Source organism: Lithobates pipiens, unplaced genomic scaffold, assembly GCF_037356315.1.
Source record: "Lithobates pipiens isolate NorthernLeopardFrog02 unplaced genomic scaffold, aLitPip1_a1.2 Scaffold_8, whole genome shotgun sequence".
Taxonomy (NCBI): Eukaryota; Metazoa; Chordata; class Amphibia; order Anura; family Ranidae; genus Lithobates; species Lithobates pipiens.
Window position 1 is genome coordinate 469,108,660 of NW_027507903.1, and position 18,812 is coordinate 469,127,471.

At 44.7% G+C, this 18,812-nt stretch overlaps 1 protein-coding gene across 1 annotated transcript in view; it reads right to left on the minus strand.

The window, feature by feature from the left end:
- The window catches only part of NDUFA9 (NADH:ubiquinone oxidoreductase subunit A9), a 47,630-nt gene that overhangs the window by 19,071 nt on the left and 9,747 nt on the right, over positions 1-18,812 (minus strand). Inside the window, exons 2-5 of the mRNA XM_077468576.1 lie at positions 16,261-16,431; positions 16,037-16,134; positions 11,877-11,968; positions 5,050-5,191 (exon numbers count right to left, since the gene is read on the minus strand). Coding sequence (XP_077324702.1) covers positions 5,050-5,191; positions 11,877-11,968; positions 16,037-16,134; positions 16,261-16,431 — 503 coding nt within the window. The remainder of the gene's footprint in view (positions 1-5,049; positions 5,192-11,876; positions 11,969-16,036; positions 16,135-16,260; positions 16,432-18,812) is intronic.

Below are 18,812 nucleotides of genomic sequence, written 5' to 3' on the forward strand. Positions count from 1 at the left end.
GGCATGGCGAGTCAATTAATAAGGCCTAGACCAGTGGTTCTCAACCGGGGGGGGGAGGAATGGGTCGAATGATGATTTGCCAGACGTCACCGAATCCTGGCCTGTTCCTGCACCGGTCTCCCAGTCTTTTTTGCGGCCGCCCAGCTGGGCTGTTCCTGGAGCCATGGCCGTCCAGCTGGGCTGATCCTTGAGCCCGTGCCTGCCCACTTAACCTCTTTGCAGCCACCCATTCAGTTCACGGCATGGCTGGGGGACAGACTAGAGGTCAGCTGATTGGTGAGGAATGTTAAGTGGGAGGGGCTGGAGGAGACCCCATCTTTTGATTTTGGCATAGGTGTCACTGCTACCAGACATCAAAGTTGGAACCACAGTAACACTACGTGTGATTAGAGTTGCCATTAAAAGCCCCCACTACAGTTGTCAGATCAGTAACCTAAGATGGTTGATCAGAACTGCCCCTAGCACTGCCACTCATCCCATTCCCTCCACCCTCACCGACGAGTAAGAGAAGGGAGAAAAAAAAAAAAAAAGAGAACAAAGAGAGAGTGGTACATCCTAAAATGTACCATAAGGGGTTTTAATACTGTACAATTGGAAGGGACTCGGAGCTTTAAATGTCTGTGGGTTAGGAGCGCAAATTACTTGTCTTGCCTTGGGTGCTGACAACCCAGGCTATGAAAATAATTTTACTGTTAGGGGTCCCCATAACTTGGGAAATTTTATCAAGGGGTCACGGCACTAGGAAGGTTGAGAACCACTGGCCTAGACACAATGCTACCTAGCATTAGCCACAAATCCAAGAATGTTCAAGCAGTGCTGAGGAGAGATCAGTAGGTTTGTTTAAAGGAGATTCACGCGAGAAAAAAAAAAAAAAAAAAAAACCTTCAGAATGCCTTGGTGTGTTTCACCGGAGCTTACTCATAAACCTTATCGGTAACAGCAGATAGCTTGAAATTCATCAAGAAGTTTGATCCCTTTTTTTTTTTTTTTTTTTTTTGTGAGACTTAGATCATTAAAGTGGTTGTAAACCCACTTTTTGGACTTCTACCTATAGGTAAGCCTAGAACAAGGCTTACCTATAGGTAGTGGGAATATCTCCTAAACATGCACCGTTTAGGACATTTCACTTGAAGTCCCCCTAATATTCATATACGGCACATGCGAGGGGAAGAAACTAAACTAAGTGCTGTTTCTTCTCTAGCCTGTGGTGTTAGTTGCGGCTCCTTCACATGGGCGGGAGTGACGTCACGTGGCTACGGTGAATCGCAGAGCCGGAGTCTGCGGCCCAGAAGAAAGAGGGCCAGAAGATGGATGCTGCCCACACAGGGGGCGTCGCTGGATTCTTTTTCAGGTAAGTGGCACATAATGAGCTAGTATGTGATGCATACTAGCCCATCATGCTTTTCATGTGCAGGCTGCAGCAGTGAGCAAAAGAGGAAGTAAAACCCATCAGGGTTTACTTCCTCTTTAACTTCACACTCTCAATCAACATTGACTACTGTTAAAGTAGCTGTAAACCGAAAAAAAAAAAAACACACACACACACACCAAAAAAAAAACCCTGTAAGACAAAGCTATAATGAGCTAGTATGCATCATATACTAGCCCATTATGAAATATTTACTTTAAGTCAAAGCTGTTGCAGTAGTCCCTGCACACCACTCTGACCAGCAACATGTCTCCCGGAGTTATTTCTGGGTTCGCGGGCTCCGGCGCTGCGATTGGCTGGTGCTGCACAGACGTCACTCCCACGCATGCACATGGAATCCGCCGGTCACGGCACTGGCCCTAAAGAACCGGCACGAGCAGGCAGTTTCTTCAGTACACATGCGCCGATGACATTGGTGCAAGCGTATATGTTAAATATCATCCAAACCATGCAGGTTTAGGAGATATTTACAGTACCTACAGGTAAGCCTCATTATAGGCTTACCTGTAGGTAGATAGTCGTGTAACAGGGTTTACAATCACTTTAATGCTCATGCTGCTAGTATTAGTAAAACAGAGAGGAGAGTATATCATATTTGCTTGTTTCATACTTTTATTCCCCTCAGTTAGTTTCTGGGTTACATGCCTAGGCAAATGTCGTCATACATCCCAGGAGTCCTAAGGAGGGGCTCTCTCAGCTAAGCACACCCTCTCCTGCTTGTATCCCTGAGCGGATTCCAGGAAGTAAATGCTACATGAATCATCTGTCCTTGGTCAAGATGGCCACTTCCAGAAATGCTAGGACGGGTGTTTTTTTTAAGTGATTTCTCAACAAAATAAAGCATGACTGGATGAGTCCTGCAAGCAGCATCTTTGGGGCGGTGCGGGAGCCCATTGAAATGAATGAGCTGTGCTGCCGAAGCTCCGGCAAAGCGCTTTTAACCCTTTAGTCAGCTGGCAGTGGGGTTTAAAACTGCCCAACAGCCGAAAAACGCTGCTATAAGAGCAGTAAAGCGCTGCTAAATCTAGGGGAGCTTTACCGCTAATGCGGCCCTCTCCCCAGTGTGACAGTAACCCAAGAGTGTAGAAAGTTACACTCTATACGGGTCTCTGAACTGTAGGGCATCATGACCTGAGTTGTCATACAATCGGTAGCAGCAAAACGTAGCATATATTTGCATGTTTCCACAGCACATATTACACCAGCATTGCAAACAGAACAAAGCATATAGAAAGTAATGGTTTTCTGTGTGTGCTAGCAGTGACTGGCCTTAACTAGGTGCAGAAAAACAGCAGTCACTGCACATGGAGTGAATTCTGTGTTGAAGCAAAAGGCCTCATTTACACTTGCTTTTCTGTTTGAAGCACAATCTGCATTCGGATCGGTCTTAGGACAGCAATAGACAAGTGGTGAGGCTATGCAATAGAACTAAACACCTACCTAGGTGTTAGAGCACGCCCCCTGTGGGGGTAATACCCTGAGATATGTGCAAGTGTACAAAACAGATGCCCTCGGTATACGTGCAAATTAAATTCACAGTATAGTCCCCATAGGCGAATTATAACAAAATAATGCCTAAGGGTTCCTAGTGTGTATATACATTATTCTCAAATAACAAAGTATAGTGACAACGATATATGTACCATAAGTGAGTCAGTCATACCAATTACACTATATAAAAAGAAAAGGGTGTACTATGCAAAAGTGCATATTATAGTGTCCCAATACAGTCATGTGACATATGGAAGTCCATAACATGCATTGATGAAGACGTCTGACGAAACGTGTACAGTGGAGCCACGCACACTACATCACTTCCGGGAACTCGAGAGGGTGGAACGCAGCTGGAGCGAACACTGCCGCTGCCGTTTCCCAGCTCGGGCTCATACCAGCAGTCAGTCTGTGCTTTTTTTTAGCCGACAGCTATATGGAAGTTTCCTGAAGACATATACGCTGCTTGCTTTTATGTAGTTTGACTTTTTACACATTTAATAAAAATGTAAGAGTTTGATTTTTATACTATACTATGGGAGCTGATCTCTTTCTTCCATGTGGAATACATTAATGTTTTAGCCCATCTAACCTGGAGCCCAAGGGACGCCTCTGGAGTGTACAAAGCGGACACCTGGCTGAACAGGTTAAACAGAGTGGGACTATACGCATACTACCCTGTAGGGGCAATAGGATTTGCGTGAGTGGAGACCCTGAAGAGGGTGCAAACAAGTCACCTGGAGATACTGCAAGCACAAGTCACCTGCGATTGTTTTTTTTGATACAGTTACATCGACAACCTGACGATTATCTATACGGGAAATGTTAGATTCCTTCACTTACATATATAGACTTTTATATGTTTCCTAGGGTGGCGTTTTGATTTTTGGACTTTCACATCTTTTTTGTGTTTTTTCATTTGCATTTTTATATTTAAAAAAATTTTTATTCTATATTTTTTGTGTTTTGGATGAAACACCATTGCACAACACTATTATATCCTTTTGATTGCAATGCATGATATGGACTTCCATATGTTACATGACTGTATTGGGACACTATAATACACACTTTTGCATAGTACACCCTGTTCTTTTTATCTAGGGTAATTGGTATGACTGACTCACTTATGGTACATATATCTTTGTCACTATATACTTTGTTATATGAGATTAATGTATATACACCCTTACTAGGAACCCTTAGGCATTATTTTGGTATAATTCGCCTATGGGGGTTATACTGTGAATTTGTTCATTTGCACGTATACTAAAGGCGTCTGTTTTGTACACTTGTACATATCTCAGGGTATTACCCCCACAGGGGGCTTGCTCTAACATCTAGATAGGTGTTTAGTTCTATTGCATTTTCCTTTGTACCTTCTATTAACAGGTAGCGCCACTGACCCCAATTCCTGTCTATTTACTATATATCTAGTCCCCCTAAGGGAGCCCCATAAGGGGAGGCAGCCACCTTTCTAACTTATCCTAAGCACAGCATTTTTCCCATCCTTTATAAAAAAAGTGGTGAGGATGTGTATCACTTTCGCATTGCCTATTTAACCCCTTAAATACTGAAAAGCACCCCTCAACTACACACATTATGTACGATTGCGGGGAGGGTTGCATTACGCCCCATTCACTTGAATGGGTCGCACTCGCCTGCCGAGCAAGATGCATAATTCCTGCTGCAGCCCCAAAGCAAAGAATCTTGATGCGTGTACACCCCCAACCACGGTTTTGTCAGCAAAAGGGGGAGTGCAGTTGAGGGGGTGGTAAAATTTCCTAGCACCAATCCAACCACTTGATCATTGCATGGGCAACCATAGTCACACCTCGCAAAGTCGTATTACGTACAAAGAGGGCAATCATTACAAATTGTATATAGTGTGTCATTTAACGCAAGGCAGCTCTTGTTGTAAAGGGCGGATGAATTGTGATGATCATACAACTGCATTTGTAGATGCATGGCTTTTAAAAAGACTGTCAAGTATCATCATGAAGGAGAGTGCCATATAAAAGAGAACCTGATGTTTTTCTTATTTAGGTAGATCATTTGCCATATGAGCATACTGACGGGTTCACATTAGGATCATGTCTTTCAGCAGTAAACATTCCTGCCTTAGTCACCTTGTTCCTCAGGTATTTGGAGGGGCTCTTGATGTCAGCGTTCAGATGGGACACATGGATGAATTTTTCCACTCCAGCCTCCTTAGCCAACAGAGCAATGTTTTTAGGGATAGTCACAAACACATCTTCATAACTGAAGTTTCTAAAACACAAGAGATTGTAATTGAAGAAAAGGGTCTATCACATTTTAATTGGTGTACAGAAATAAATACAGTGTACATTTCCTTGATGAACGGTTTAAACCTGTAAACTACAACATGTTAACACTTTGTCTCTGAAGACAGGAAGGCTGCAATAAGGCCTATTGGCTGTTGTCTTGAAGTGACTGTCATGGCTGAAGTACAAAAGTTGGCATTGCTGACCTCCTGAAAATGCTAAATACCTAGCTGTGTTCAATTTTAGTACTTTTAAGTCACAGACCCAAAACATACTGTAAATGGACTTCAAAAAACTGTCAGAATTCCCACTGGAGGTTGGTTTTTTTCAGCGATCCCCATTACAAACTTGGGTAAGATCAGTGATCAGAAGCTTGGGCTCTATCAGATAGCAAAGAATTCCACCAAATCACAAGTGAAGAAAACAAAAAAGGTAGAGGCACCACTTCTGCTGAAAAGCCCAAAAAAATATATATTTTCCTGGTTTACTGTCTGTATCCTTGGCCAGGAGCAGATAAAGTCATCAATCTAGATCTCAAAAAGCACAGCAAAGACCAGACCCACTGTTTTTTTATTACAATAGGATTTTTTCGTCATACTTACCTGTAAAATGCTTTTCTTTGAGTACATCATGGGACACAGCCAGGCTAATATTCATTACCTGCTGAGTTATACTCCAGCTCCAGGTGAATGGACACTGGTAAACCAAAGGTCTTTAGACAGGAAGTCATTCCCTAAATAACCCCTCCCATACAGGAAGTACTTGCTACAAAATTGAGGGGAGGGATCTCTGTGTCCCATGAAGTACTCAAAAGGATTTTTCATACATCATTGGACACAAAGTCAGGCTAATATTTATTACCTGCTAGGACATCCCAGGGCAATAGCCTTAAGGGGAGGGAGACACCCTGTCAAACGATAGCCATCAGAACTTGCACAGCAGCCCGCAGTACACTGCGGCCGGAAGCCAAATCCTCAGCTGCTTGAACATCCCACTTGATAACATTTTGTGAATGTATGCACTGAAGACCAGGTACAGTGCCTTGCGAAAGTATTTGGCCCCCTTGAACTTTTCAACCTTTTGCCACATTTCAGGCTTCAAACATTAAGATATAAAATTTTAATTTTTTGTGAAGAATCACCAACAAGTGGGACACAATTGTGAAGTGGAACGAAATCTATTGGATATTTTAAACTTTTTTAGCAAATAAACTGAAAAGTGGTGCGTGCAAAATTATTCGGCCCCTTTACTTTCAGTGCAGCAAACTCACTCCAGAAGTTCAGCGAGGATCTCTGAATGATCCAATGTTGTCCTAAATGACTGATGGTGATAAATAGAATCCACCTGTGTGTAATCAAGTCTCTGTATAAATGCACCTGCTCTGTGATAGTCTCAGGGTTCTGTTGAAAGCGCAGAGAGCATCATGAAGACCAAGGAACACACCAGGCAGGTGTAATACTGTTGTGGAGAAGTTTAAAGCCGGATTTGGATACAAAAAGATTTCCCAAGCTTTAAATATCCCAAGGAGCACTGTGCAAGCGATCATTTTGAAATGGAAGGAGTATCAGACCACTGCAAATCTACCAAGACCTGGCCGTCCCTCTAAACTTTCAGCTCAGACAAGGAGAAGACTGATCAGAGATGCAGCCAAGAGGCCCATGATCACTCTGGATGAACTGCAGAGAACTACAGCTGAGGTGGGAGAGTCGTACAATCAGTCGTACACTGCACAAATCTGGCCTTTATGGAAGAGTGGCAAGAAGAAAGCCATTTCTCAAAGATATCCATAAAAAGTCTTGTCTAAAGTTTGCCACAAGCCACCTGGGACACACACCAAACATGTGGAAGAAGGTGCTCTGGTCAGATGAAACCAAAATCAAACTATTTGCCCACAATGCAAAACTATATGTTTGGCGTAAAAGCAACACAGCTCATTACCCTCAACACACCATCCCCACTGTCAAACATGGTGGTGGCAGCATCATGGTTTGGGCCTGCTTTTCTTCAGCAGGGACAGGGAAGATGGATGCAGCCAAATACAGGACCATTCTGGATGAAAACCTGTTGGAGTCTGCAAAAGACCTGAAACTGGGACGGAGATTTATCTTCCAACAAGACAATGATCCCAAACATACAGCAAAATCTACAAAGGAATGGTTCACAAATAAACGTATCCAGGTGTTAGAATGGCCAAGTCAAAGTCCAGACCTGAATCCAAATCGAGTATCTGTGGAAAGAGCTGAAAACTGCTGTTCACAAACGCTATCCATCCAACCTCACTGAGCTCGAGCTGTTTTGCGAGGAAGAATGGGCAAGAATTTAAGTCTCTCGATGTGCAAAACTGATAGAGACATACCCCAAGCGACTTGCAGCTGTAATCGCAGCAAAAGGTGGCTCTACAAAGTATTAACGCAAGGGGGCCGAATAATTTCGCACGCCCCACTTTTCATTTTTTTATTAGTTAAAAAAGTTTCAAAAATCCAATAGATTTCGTTCCACTTCACAATTGTGTCCCACTTGTTGGTGATTCTTCACAAAAAATAAAAATGTTATATCTTTATGTTTGAAGCCTGAAATGTGGCAAAAGGTTGAAAAGTTCAAGGGGGCCGAATACTTTCGCAAGGCACTGTAGCAGCCTTACAAATCTGAGCCACAGATATCAGATGGCGAAAAGCCCAGGTTTCCTACACCCCAGTAGAATGAGCTCTCATCCTAAAGGGAGGAGCTTTATGCTTCAGACCGTGGGCCTGAATGGATCAAATGATGGACCCAATTGGCAATGGAAGCCTTGGAAGCTGCCTGCCCTTTCTTGAGTCCTTTTGGTAAAACAAAAAAAATAAGTCTGATCCTTGGATCTCCACAGATCTAGACAAATAAACCTTGACTGCCCAGACAATGTCCAAAGAATGCAGTTGTGTCTCTTCCGCCGAACGAGGCTGAGAGAAAAAAAGAAGGCAAAATAATGTCCCGATTTAAATGAAAGGCAGACACCACTTTTGGCAAAAAGGATGGAACAGGTTGTAACAATGTGGTGAAGGATCAAGTTTCCCTGCACAAGAGGCCTGCCAACTCCAAAACCCTTCTAGCCAAGGCGATAGATATCAGGAAGGCTAGCTTGCTGACAGCAAGTTAAATGGAATTTCCGTGATAGGTTTAAATGGTTGTTTCTGTAAAACAGACAGCACCAAGTTCAAGTCCGAAGGACACATAGATAACCTAAGCGGGGGAAGCAAATGAGTCGCCCCCTGCACAAAAGGTTCCGGCTAACGAATGGGATGCTAAAGGCCTTTGGAAGAATACTGACAAGGCCCAAATCAGACCTCTGATTGTACTCAAAGCCAATCTGATTTCCACAGCTGACTGTACAAAAGAGAATTCTCCCAATCACGTATCTGAAGATGCCATTTTCTGGCTGCACACCAAGCAACATAAGTCTTCCAGACCTTATGATAAAATCTTTCTAGTGACAGCTTTACTAGCATTCACTAGGGTAGACACTACTGGTCCCGAGATGCCACGGTCCTTCAGCACGCTGGCTTCAATAGCCATGCCGTCAATTTTAGAAAATGTAAATTGGGGTGGAATATAGGTCCTTGAGACAGTAGATCGGGGGGGATGTGGAAGCATCCATGGCCTGTTTTCAGTCTCACAATCTCCGGGAACCAGGGCCTTCTGGGCCAGACTGGTGCCACCAGAATGCCTAGAAACCCCCCCCCCCCCCTCTGAATCCTGCGCAACAAATGGCCCCTTGTTTGGGACACAAATTGCTGTAGCTTGTTGTTGAACCTGGATGCCAATAGGTTAACCTCTAGCCATCCCAGACATTTGCAAATTTCCTGAGTGTAGGGACAATTCTCCTCGGGTAGATCTGCTGGTGGCTAATCTGCCTTCCCGTTCTCTACTCCAGGGACATACACACATACTATAAAAATAAATATATATATATATATATATTTCCAATATTGTATTAGATTAATATCAATAGAATAAACTCAGAAAGTGTCCATATTATTGAAAAAAAGTTTAACTGAAGTGAGTAGATTCTATGCATAGTCACCACTTGGAAGTAATACAAAAGTAAATGCGTCACCCAGTGGATAATGGTAAGTAGCCTACTCACCATGACCCCTTTAGTTAAAAAGACAGCTCAGGTGAAGCTTGGGCAGATTGAGCAACTGCTGCCCTTGGTGGGGAAATTCTGCTTGGATGTACCAGGAGTGTTACTTCAATCTGCAGTTGCTCAGGAAAAAAACATGGAGAGAAATCTTGTGCCTAGATAAAGGCTACTGTGCATGCGTGGAGAAGCTGTGTGCACCATGGCCACCAAACAAGTCCAGCGGCGCTTTTGAAAATGCGCGTGGGCCATGGTCGCCAAACAACTGCTGGACACAGCGGCACTCTTGCCAACGCACATGCGCCATGGTGAACCAAGACAAAATGGTGCACCGTCGTCCGCCTTCATATGGGAAAAACAAATGGGCACTAGCAAAAAAAGGTACACTTTGCAAACACCCACAGCTAGCCCAAAACTCCCCCGTAGGGTAACCGCACACAGGCATCCAGCTTCTAGGTAGATTGACTGATTGGGACACCCCCCAATAATAAGTAAAGGGGTTTCACTTACCCGTCCAGGCGCAGGGCAGTTTAGAAACTAAGAGCCCAAACTTTACCCATCACATCAGGTTTCCCGTCACATGAGGACCTTTAAGGACTAGGTACCCTTTTCATGTTGGGTCTACTCTCCCTTGGACCTGTACAGCACCCTGCAGGAATGCCTTAGCGCTGTGGCGTCCAGGATTTCACTTTGCAGGGTCCAGTGCCCGGAGGACACATTGCAGGCAAAACCTCACAGAATCTGGAGTCTTCTTTGCAAGGCTCGGGTACCATTTATCTAAGCATATAAAGCCTGTGTCAAATGGATCCGATCGGTCAATCCCTTGATTAAGGAACCGTTTATTGAACTGGAGATCTGGAGCTCGGAGAGCTCAAACAAACCGTGCCTGCCACTTTGCAGACACTGGTAGAAAACGGAAGTACTTCCTGTATGGGAGGGGTTATACAGGGGATCACTTCCTGTCTAAAGACCTTTGGTATACCAGTGTCCATTCACCTGTAGATGGAGTATAACTCAGCAGGTAATGAATATTAGCCCAACCCTGTGTCACATGATGTATGCAAAAGAAAATATTCTATAAAAGCCAATATTAGAGCCCAGATGTCTCCTCTGCCTCCAGCCCTTGCAGATCATTGCTGAGAGTCTCCATTTTGCAGCTTCATTGGCTATGCCGCTGGTATAGTGAAGGTCTTTACACGGAGGTGCAATCAACCAATGCAGAGAAGACTGGTGAACTGGAGCCGAGGAGGAAGCATGGACTCCAGCTCATCCACATGTGTGTGACTGTTAGTAGCATAGGACCCCATAAATGTTTGTTGACAGTAAGAAGTTGATTTACTAAAACTGGGGAGTGCAAAATCTGGTGCAGCTGTGCATGGTAGCCAATCAGCTTCTAACTTCGGCTTTTTCCACTAAGCTTTGACGAAAAATCCTGGAAGCCAATTGGTTTCTATGCAGTGCTGCACCAGATTTTGCATTCTCCGGTTTTAGTTAATCAAACCCCTAAGGGTCATTTTTTTAAATTACTTTTTCTGGGGATGTACTATGTGACCAGTATTTAGACTGTCACCTTGCCCATGCAGGGATAGTTACCAGTGTCTCAGCAAAGGGCACCTTTCAAGCCCCTCATACCCACCTTACCTGGTCTTCCTCACAGTACCTTGCTCCTCCTCAGTCAGACCTGAATTCAGCTGTATTGGTGACCTAGGAGAGGGGTTATGTCAGCCAACTGGTCTGTTAGGCCCAGGTACTGTCCCAGGGGAGCAGGTCACATGCTTCCACATGAGAAGATGGTCCACAACTTCTTGCTTGTTCTTTAAAATCTTCAAAATGTATTGATTCTCCACAAAAAACACACGAAAAATACTGCAGCTGTAAAAGTGTTTCAGCCTTGTGGGTTTTGTGAACAAGGCCCACAAGACTGAAATGCATTTACATCTGTTGTCTGTTCCTGAGTCTTTTATGGAGAATCATTACATTTTGAAGATTTTAAAGTGCAAGCAAGTTGCGGACCATTTTTTCTTAAGATTGCTATTGCAGCTGTGTGACTGCCTTTCCCAGGTAGCTCAAAAAAAATAAAATCTGATCATATTGGGTAGTAGCACCCTCTCTCTGCTCTATTACATGCTCCCACAAAACAAAGTTCCAGGTTTTCTCGCTGGCTGTGGAGGAGCAAAGAGCTGCAAGGGAGCACAGGTAAAGTGAGTAAGGGTAGACAAGGGAAGGCCCTTTGGAAAGATACTGTCACTTTGCCCTGCATGGGCAAGGCGACAGTGACATTTTACTTCAGGTAATGTGAAGCTAGTATTTCTTCAGCCGAGAACAGGTTTCTAATCAAGGATGGAGAAAACTGCTTTGTGTGCAATAGTCAAATAAGCCTCAGAAAAAAGGACACTTTTTGAACATGTGCGATATATTTGTTGTATGTACCCAACGTCAAATTAACCATCCTAAATAGGACAACAAATATTTCTTAGACACCCCACCAATTACTTTCAAAACCAGGACACTGCATGTTGCAGCACTAAAACCCCAGGTGAATTTTTTCCATGTTTACCTGGTCTCCCATTCCCTTCCCACAAGATTAATCACTACATTGGAGCATTGTAGGGCTTGTAGAGTAGATTCTTTGTCTCTTGGGTTCCATTCCTAAAAGAAGAAAATAGATTGGAGGAATGAGCTGCATTTCACTCAGGTGTCATTTACACTGTTTACATGAACATTACTTATAATGTTTGATCTGCACAGAGCAGCCTGGATTCTCCTCTTCTTGGGTCCCTCTTTGGCTCTCCTGGCCCCTTCCTCCCCTTTGAGTGCTCCCACAGGCACCTGAGCCAAGCTGCAGCTCTGTGTATCCATTCAGACACAGAGCTGTGGTTTGGCCCCGCCCTCTCTCTCATTGGCTAATTGACTATGATAGACAGCAGCGGGAGCCAATGGCGCCACTGCTGTGTCTCAGCCAATGAGGAGGAGAGTCCTGGACATCGCTGGAGAAATGGGGCTCAGGTAAGTATTAGGGTGGCTGATGCACAGAGAAAGTTTTTATATTCATGCATAGAATACATTATGAGAAGAAAAAAAAAACCTCCTGCCTTTACAACTCCTTTAAAGAGAAGGTGTAGTGGTTTTGTACATTTTTGTAATAATACAGGAAGATCATCATTTTAAGTTGGACAATTATAAAATATTGCATATATTATGTAGCCGTTTACCCAACCAGCTGATTGCGCTGTGCTTTGTTCACTACTCTCACTTTCTACCACATAATGAAGAACACTTGTGTGTAGCGATCAGTAGCTCAAGGTGAAATTTTCACACAGAACAGGAAGTGTTAGTTCAATAATCCATCTTTTATCAGACGGCTCACTCTGAAGTCTCTAAGACAGGGGTCTCCAAACAAAGGGCCAGTTTACTGTTCTACATACTTCAGGGGGCCGGAGTGTGGCCATTGGGAGTAGAAAAGATACTGGCATTAGTGGGAGTGGAGTAAACAGTGCCCCACTGTTGGTGCCAGTGGACGTAAACAGTGCCCCGACATTGGTGAAGTGGGAATAACAGTGCGCCATTAGTGGGAGGAATAGTGCCCCATTGCTGACAGTGGGAGGATAAAGCCACATGGGCCAGATAAAGGCAAGCAGAGGGCCACATCCGTCCCCCCGAGCCCCAGTTTGGGGACCACTGCTCCAAGAGATAGTTGTATATGAAAAGAGACACTTTGACGCTAAATAATCCACAGTGCTTTGGGGATCCTTGGTTAAAGTTGAATTTTTCTTGCATTATTCAAAGAATAAAAACGGGCTTAGAAATCTAGTCTGCAATAAATAATATTGCAATATTTAAGATGCAACAAAAAGTATTGCAACTGAAAACCTGTACATAATGAGAGAAAATTTCCTCTCAAGCTTGCCAGATGCATTACTCCCCACAGGCAGAGGCATGATAGGACTTACAGTTTTGCAACAGTGGGAGGGCTGCCAGTTTGAGACCCTTGCCTTAATGCATTTTCTGAAGTATGGCTGAAGCTTTGTTTGGCTATACTTATATGGATAACAGGAGTGCAGTTTGTTCTGTACTCCTGTGGACAATTTTCAGCAAACTGTCAGCTGATGTCACTCGGTTTGGGAAAGATCCTAACTTTACAGTCAGGATCCACCCAGATGCCTGAACTAGCAGCTGGCTCAGACTCTAAATGAAAGGCTGGGAGACTGAGCCAGCTGCTATCTCCAATCCCCAGCCCAGTGCACCAGTGAGTGCTGGAGGGGCAAAGCAGACACCCTGTAACTGACAGTCACAGCGCTCTGCTCTGGAGGGGAGAACTGAGCGTTAAGCAGTTTTATCACTCGTTTCTCAGTGCAGAGGCGGCAGAGCACAGATGCAGCATCAGATCAATGAGGCCTCTATCTCGGTGAGTATGATTTTATTTTTTTGTAAACCCCATACTTGACTTTTAAAGTAAAAATCGTTATACCATTTGTTCTTCCCCCCCTAAAGAATTACACCTGGCTCCTCTATCAGTCGAGCACTGTGTCCAGCTGCATCTTCCTCTCTCTTCACTTGATGCTCTCACAGGACATCTTGAAAGCAGCGGGAGCCATTAGCTTCTTCTGCTCTCATTCAAATCCTAGGAGCAGGGAAAGGGGGGCATGGCTGAGCCGCTGTTTGTCTATGGATGCACACAACCTGGCTCGAGAACAGGCAAGCACAGAGAAGAGGAGGAGCGGACAATGCCAAGGGCAGACTCCAGAAGAAGAGGAGGAGGAGGGCAAGAAACCCCCCCTCCTACCTGCTTTGTGCAATACCATTTTTATCATAACAAAATTATATATATATATATATATATATATATATATATATATATATTTATATTTATATTATATACACACACACACACACACACACACACACACATATACTTTACAATCAATTAACAATTGGTGACCCTCTCGTTCTGGGCTGTGCATCATGGCGATCGGTGGTGCACTGTGTCCCTGGGATATGGCGCATCCCCGATCTCAGTAAAGAGCCGATGACGAGGCTCTTTTACCCTCTATACCAGTGATGGCGAACCTTGGCACCCCAGATGTTTTGGAACTACATTTCCCATGATGCTCATGCACTCTGCAGTGTAGTGGAGCATCATGGGAAATGTAGTTCCAAAACATCTGGGGTGCCAAGGTTCGCCATCACTGCTCTATACAATCACAGATGATGACATGTAAACAAGGAAATGCCGGTTATCGGCTTTCCTCTCCTCACACTAACAGTGTGAGGAGAGGAGAACCAATAAGCAGCATTTCCTCCCAGGGGAGACCCGCACAGATAATCAGAGCCCTGGTTATCAGTACAAACAGTGCCCAGTAGAGATACCAGTCAGTGCCGCCTTCATCAGTTAAAGAGGACATTTTGTAATTTAAGCAAGACATGAATGTATTTTGTCATTCAGCTAAAGAGTGCCAGTTACTAGAGAACATTGCTGCATGTATGAAAAGTAGTTGCCTATCCAACCCTTTTGGCTGCTTTCACGCTGAGGCCCTTTGCAGGCACTAAAGTGCTAAAAATTGTGCCTGCAAAGCACCCTGAAACAGCCACGGCTGTCTCTCTAGTGTGAGGGCTTTCCGAGGGCCCCCGAGGGCTTTCACATTGGAGCGGTGCGCTTGCAGAGCGGTCAAAAAAAAGTCCTGCAAGCCACATCTTTGGAGCGCTGTATTTACCGCTCCTAAAAGCGGCCCTTCCCATTGAAAACAATGGGACAGCGCTGCAAACCCGCCTGCAAAGCGCCGTAGTGGGCGGTTTAACCCTTTTTCGTTTTAGCGGCGCTATGCGCCCGCTAGCGTGGCAGATTTAACCCCCGCTAGTGGGCGCATAGACGGTAAAGCACCGTTTTACCACCAGCGCACGCAACGCCCCAGTGTGAAAGTAGCCTGTCACAGCAACAGCTTTTTGGTGACCTAAAATTTAGGATTTCTTTTCCTTTTATTTTTGAAGATGAATGATATACAGGACAAAACAGAGAGACTACATTTCCCTAATGGGGGCACACAGACAGCAATGAAATCCTGACAGGTGTCCTGGTGGCTCCAGCCAAAAGGAAACAAGGTTGCATTTAGGTACAATAAGTTCTGACACTACCTAATGTGTCAGAGCTTTGCTAGTTAGAACAGCTCAGCAGCTAACTGCAATACTAAGACCCCTTTCACACCACACCGCCCTTTGCGGCGGCGGTAAAACGCCATTATTTTTAGTGGCGTTTTACCGCCGGATTTGCGGCGCATTTCGGCCGCGAAAGGGTTAAAACCGCCGCCAATACGCCGCAATAGCAACGTTTTGCCGGCGGCATTACAGCGCTGCCCCATTGATTTCAATGGGGAGCAGCGGTGGAGGAGCGGTAAACACACCGCTCCTTCACCGCTCCAAAGAAGCTGCTGGCAGGACTTTTTTCTGACGTCCTGCCAGCGCACCGCTGTAGTGTGAAAGCCCTCTGGGCTTTCACACTACAAACAATGGTGCAGCTTCTTTAGGGTGGATTGCAGGCGCTATTTCTAACGCTATAGCGCCTGCAAAACGCCCTGGTGTGAAAGGGGTGTAAATTAGGAGGGCTGCTGCACTTTATACCTGCAGAAATTTCCCCTCTTCCTTGAAAACAATACAGTGCTATTTCTTATACCACAATAAGATGACCTATTCTAAGAATTTCAAGAAGAAACGTTAGATCCTTACCACGAACTGTATTTGTCCAAGATCTCCCATTGGTCGCAAATACATTATATCATATTGGTCACAGCGATAGGGTATTACAATCTGAGAGCCGATGCGTCCTACAATTCCAAAATAAAATAAAAAATAAGTAAAAAAGAAATACAATTCTAGATGCCAAAGCTGAAAGTCAAGAACAGTAACCATCCTGCATAAAATAACACTGTATTGTGTGTATTGATACTTACCAAGCCTGTTGACAACATATCGGCCCAAAAACCCTGTGGCTCCAAAGACTGTGGCCACCACACCGCTAACTGCAGAGCGCCCAGGTTTACCGTGTGGAATGACCGCATGGTGGACATTCCTCTGCTGCAGAATAACTGGGACAGACGCTGCCAAAGATGAAATCGGAGGCCCTAAATAAAAAAATAAAATAAAAATTTAATAAAATGATATATTAACGAATACCACATGTGTAATTTAAAAAGGAGGCACTCTGCATCTGCAGGGAAATAGGTTTCTTCATGGAAAGTTCTGAAAACATGGAATAGACTTCCACAGGAGATGGTCCTAGCCCACCCAGATGACTTTACAAAAAAAAAAAAAAAAAAAGAAAAGCTGGATGTGTTTCTAAGACCTCATTCCCACGAGCATACGTCCATGCAAGGGATGTGTTTATCTGCAGGGGGATGTATGGGTGTTCTCTATTCGACATCTGGAGGGTGAAAGGTGCGCATTAAAAAAGGCATGCCGTCTACATCTGGGCCCATGCACCCACATGGATGTCAAAATTGGAAGCAGTGGCTGTGTCCATGCAGCTGCTGCTTTTCAATTGACATGAATGGGACTGCCTGCAAGGTGGAGGTAAACAAACACCTGCACATTCCTGTGCGGGAAAACATGGCGCTCACATGAGCAAATGCTATAGTACACCCATGTGAACAAAGCCTAAGGCTTGGTTCACACCTCTGCGATCAGTGTGTCCCAAGTTTGCACAGGCAGAGCAGCCCTTTCACTTGAATGAGCTGCTGTACTTGCAGGAAATGCCGAAAAAAATAAATAAAAAATAAAATAAAAATAATCGGATTTTTGTACTCACCGTAAAATCCTTTTCTCTGTAATTCACAGACCGACACAGCTCCTCTCTTAGCCATTGGGTTGTTATGCACACCACAAGGAGAATACTTGTTATGTAACACTCAGAACATTTCAGTTCCGCCCAGGGGGCGGTCCCTTGTGCAACAACCCTCCAGCCTGCCATGCAGTCATCAGTACCTCAACAAGCAGTATAACGTAAAGAGTAAAGATGGGCGGGTGCTGTGTCGGTCGGTGAATTACAGAGAAAAGGATTTTACGGTGAGTACAAAAAATAAAAAATAAATAAATAAATTCTATTTTCTCTTATATTCACCGACTGACACAGTTCCTCTCTTAGCCATTGGGACTTCCCCAAGCATTGCCAAACGAGGGGTGGGAAAACACAGCATAGAAAACTTCCACCATGGCAAGTGGGAACTAGTGAAACTTTACCCACAAAAAAGAAAAGTGTGTGGAAGAATAGTGCTTAACCACTTGAGGACCGCCGTATTGCCATTGTACGTCAGCACAATGGCACAGGCAGGCATAATCACGTACATCTACGTGATTGCCTTCCAGCGGGTGGGGGGTCCTATCGGACCCCCTCCCGCTGGTTACGGCGGTCCGATTCGGTCCAGGAGCGCTCCGTGATGAGGGGATGGCCGTTCGTTTTCGGCCACCCCCTCTGGATCGCTCCTGGCCAATGAGAAGCTTCCTCCCCTGTGTATTGTTTACACAGGAAGGAGGAAGTGATGTCATTCTCCTCGGGGCGGTCTTTTTGACCGGACTACGAGGAGAAGAGTAAAAGTAAGTCTGCACGAACACTACACTGACATGTAGGTACACACAGGCACACAAACCCCCCCCGATCCCCCCCCCGCCCCCCCTCCCCCCCCAGTCACAGTGTCACTGATTGCATTGATCATTTCTTTACTGATCAATGCATTCAGTGTCAGTTGTGACAGTAAAAACTGTCAGGACAGTTAGTGTTAGGTCCAGGGTAGCCCCCTATCACCCCCCAATAAAGATTTAACCCCCTGATTGCCCCTAGAGTTAACCCTTTCACCCCCTTTTGCCAGTGTCACTAAGCGATCATTTTTCTGATCGCTGCATGTGTCGCTAGTGTCGCTAGGTAGCTAGTTATTTTTTTAGGTTCACCGCCAGGTTTTTATATCGCTAGGTACCCCGATATACTACCCAATAATGTTTTTAACCCCCTGATTGCCGCTAGTTAACCCTTTCACCCCCTTTTGCCAGTGTCACTAAGCGATCGTTTTTCTGATCGCTGCATTAGTGTCGCTACAGTCGCTAGGTAGCTAGTTATTTTTTTAGGTTCACCGCCAGGTTTTTATAGCGCTAGGTACCCCGATATACTACCCAATAATGTTTTTAACCCCCTGATTGCCGCTAGTTAACCCTTTCACCCCCTTTTGCCAGTGTCACTAAGCGATCATTTTTCTGATCGCTGCATGTGTCGCTAGGTAGCTAGTTATTTTTTTTAGGTTCACCGCCAGGTTTTTATATCGCTAGGTACCCCGATATACTACCCAATAATGTTTTTAACCCCCTGATTGCCGCTAGTTAACCCTTTCACCCCCTTTTGCCAGTGTCACTAAGCGATCGTTTTTCTGATCGCTGCATTAGTGTCGCTACAGTCGCTAGGTAGCTAGTTATTTTTTTAGGTTCACCGCCAGGTTTTTATAGCGCTAGGTACCCCAAT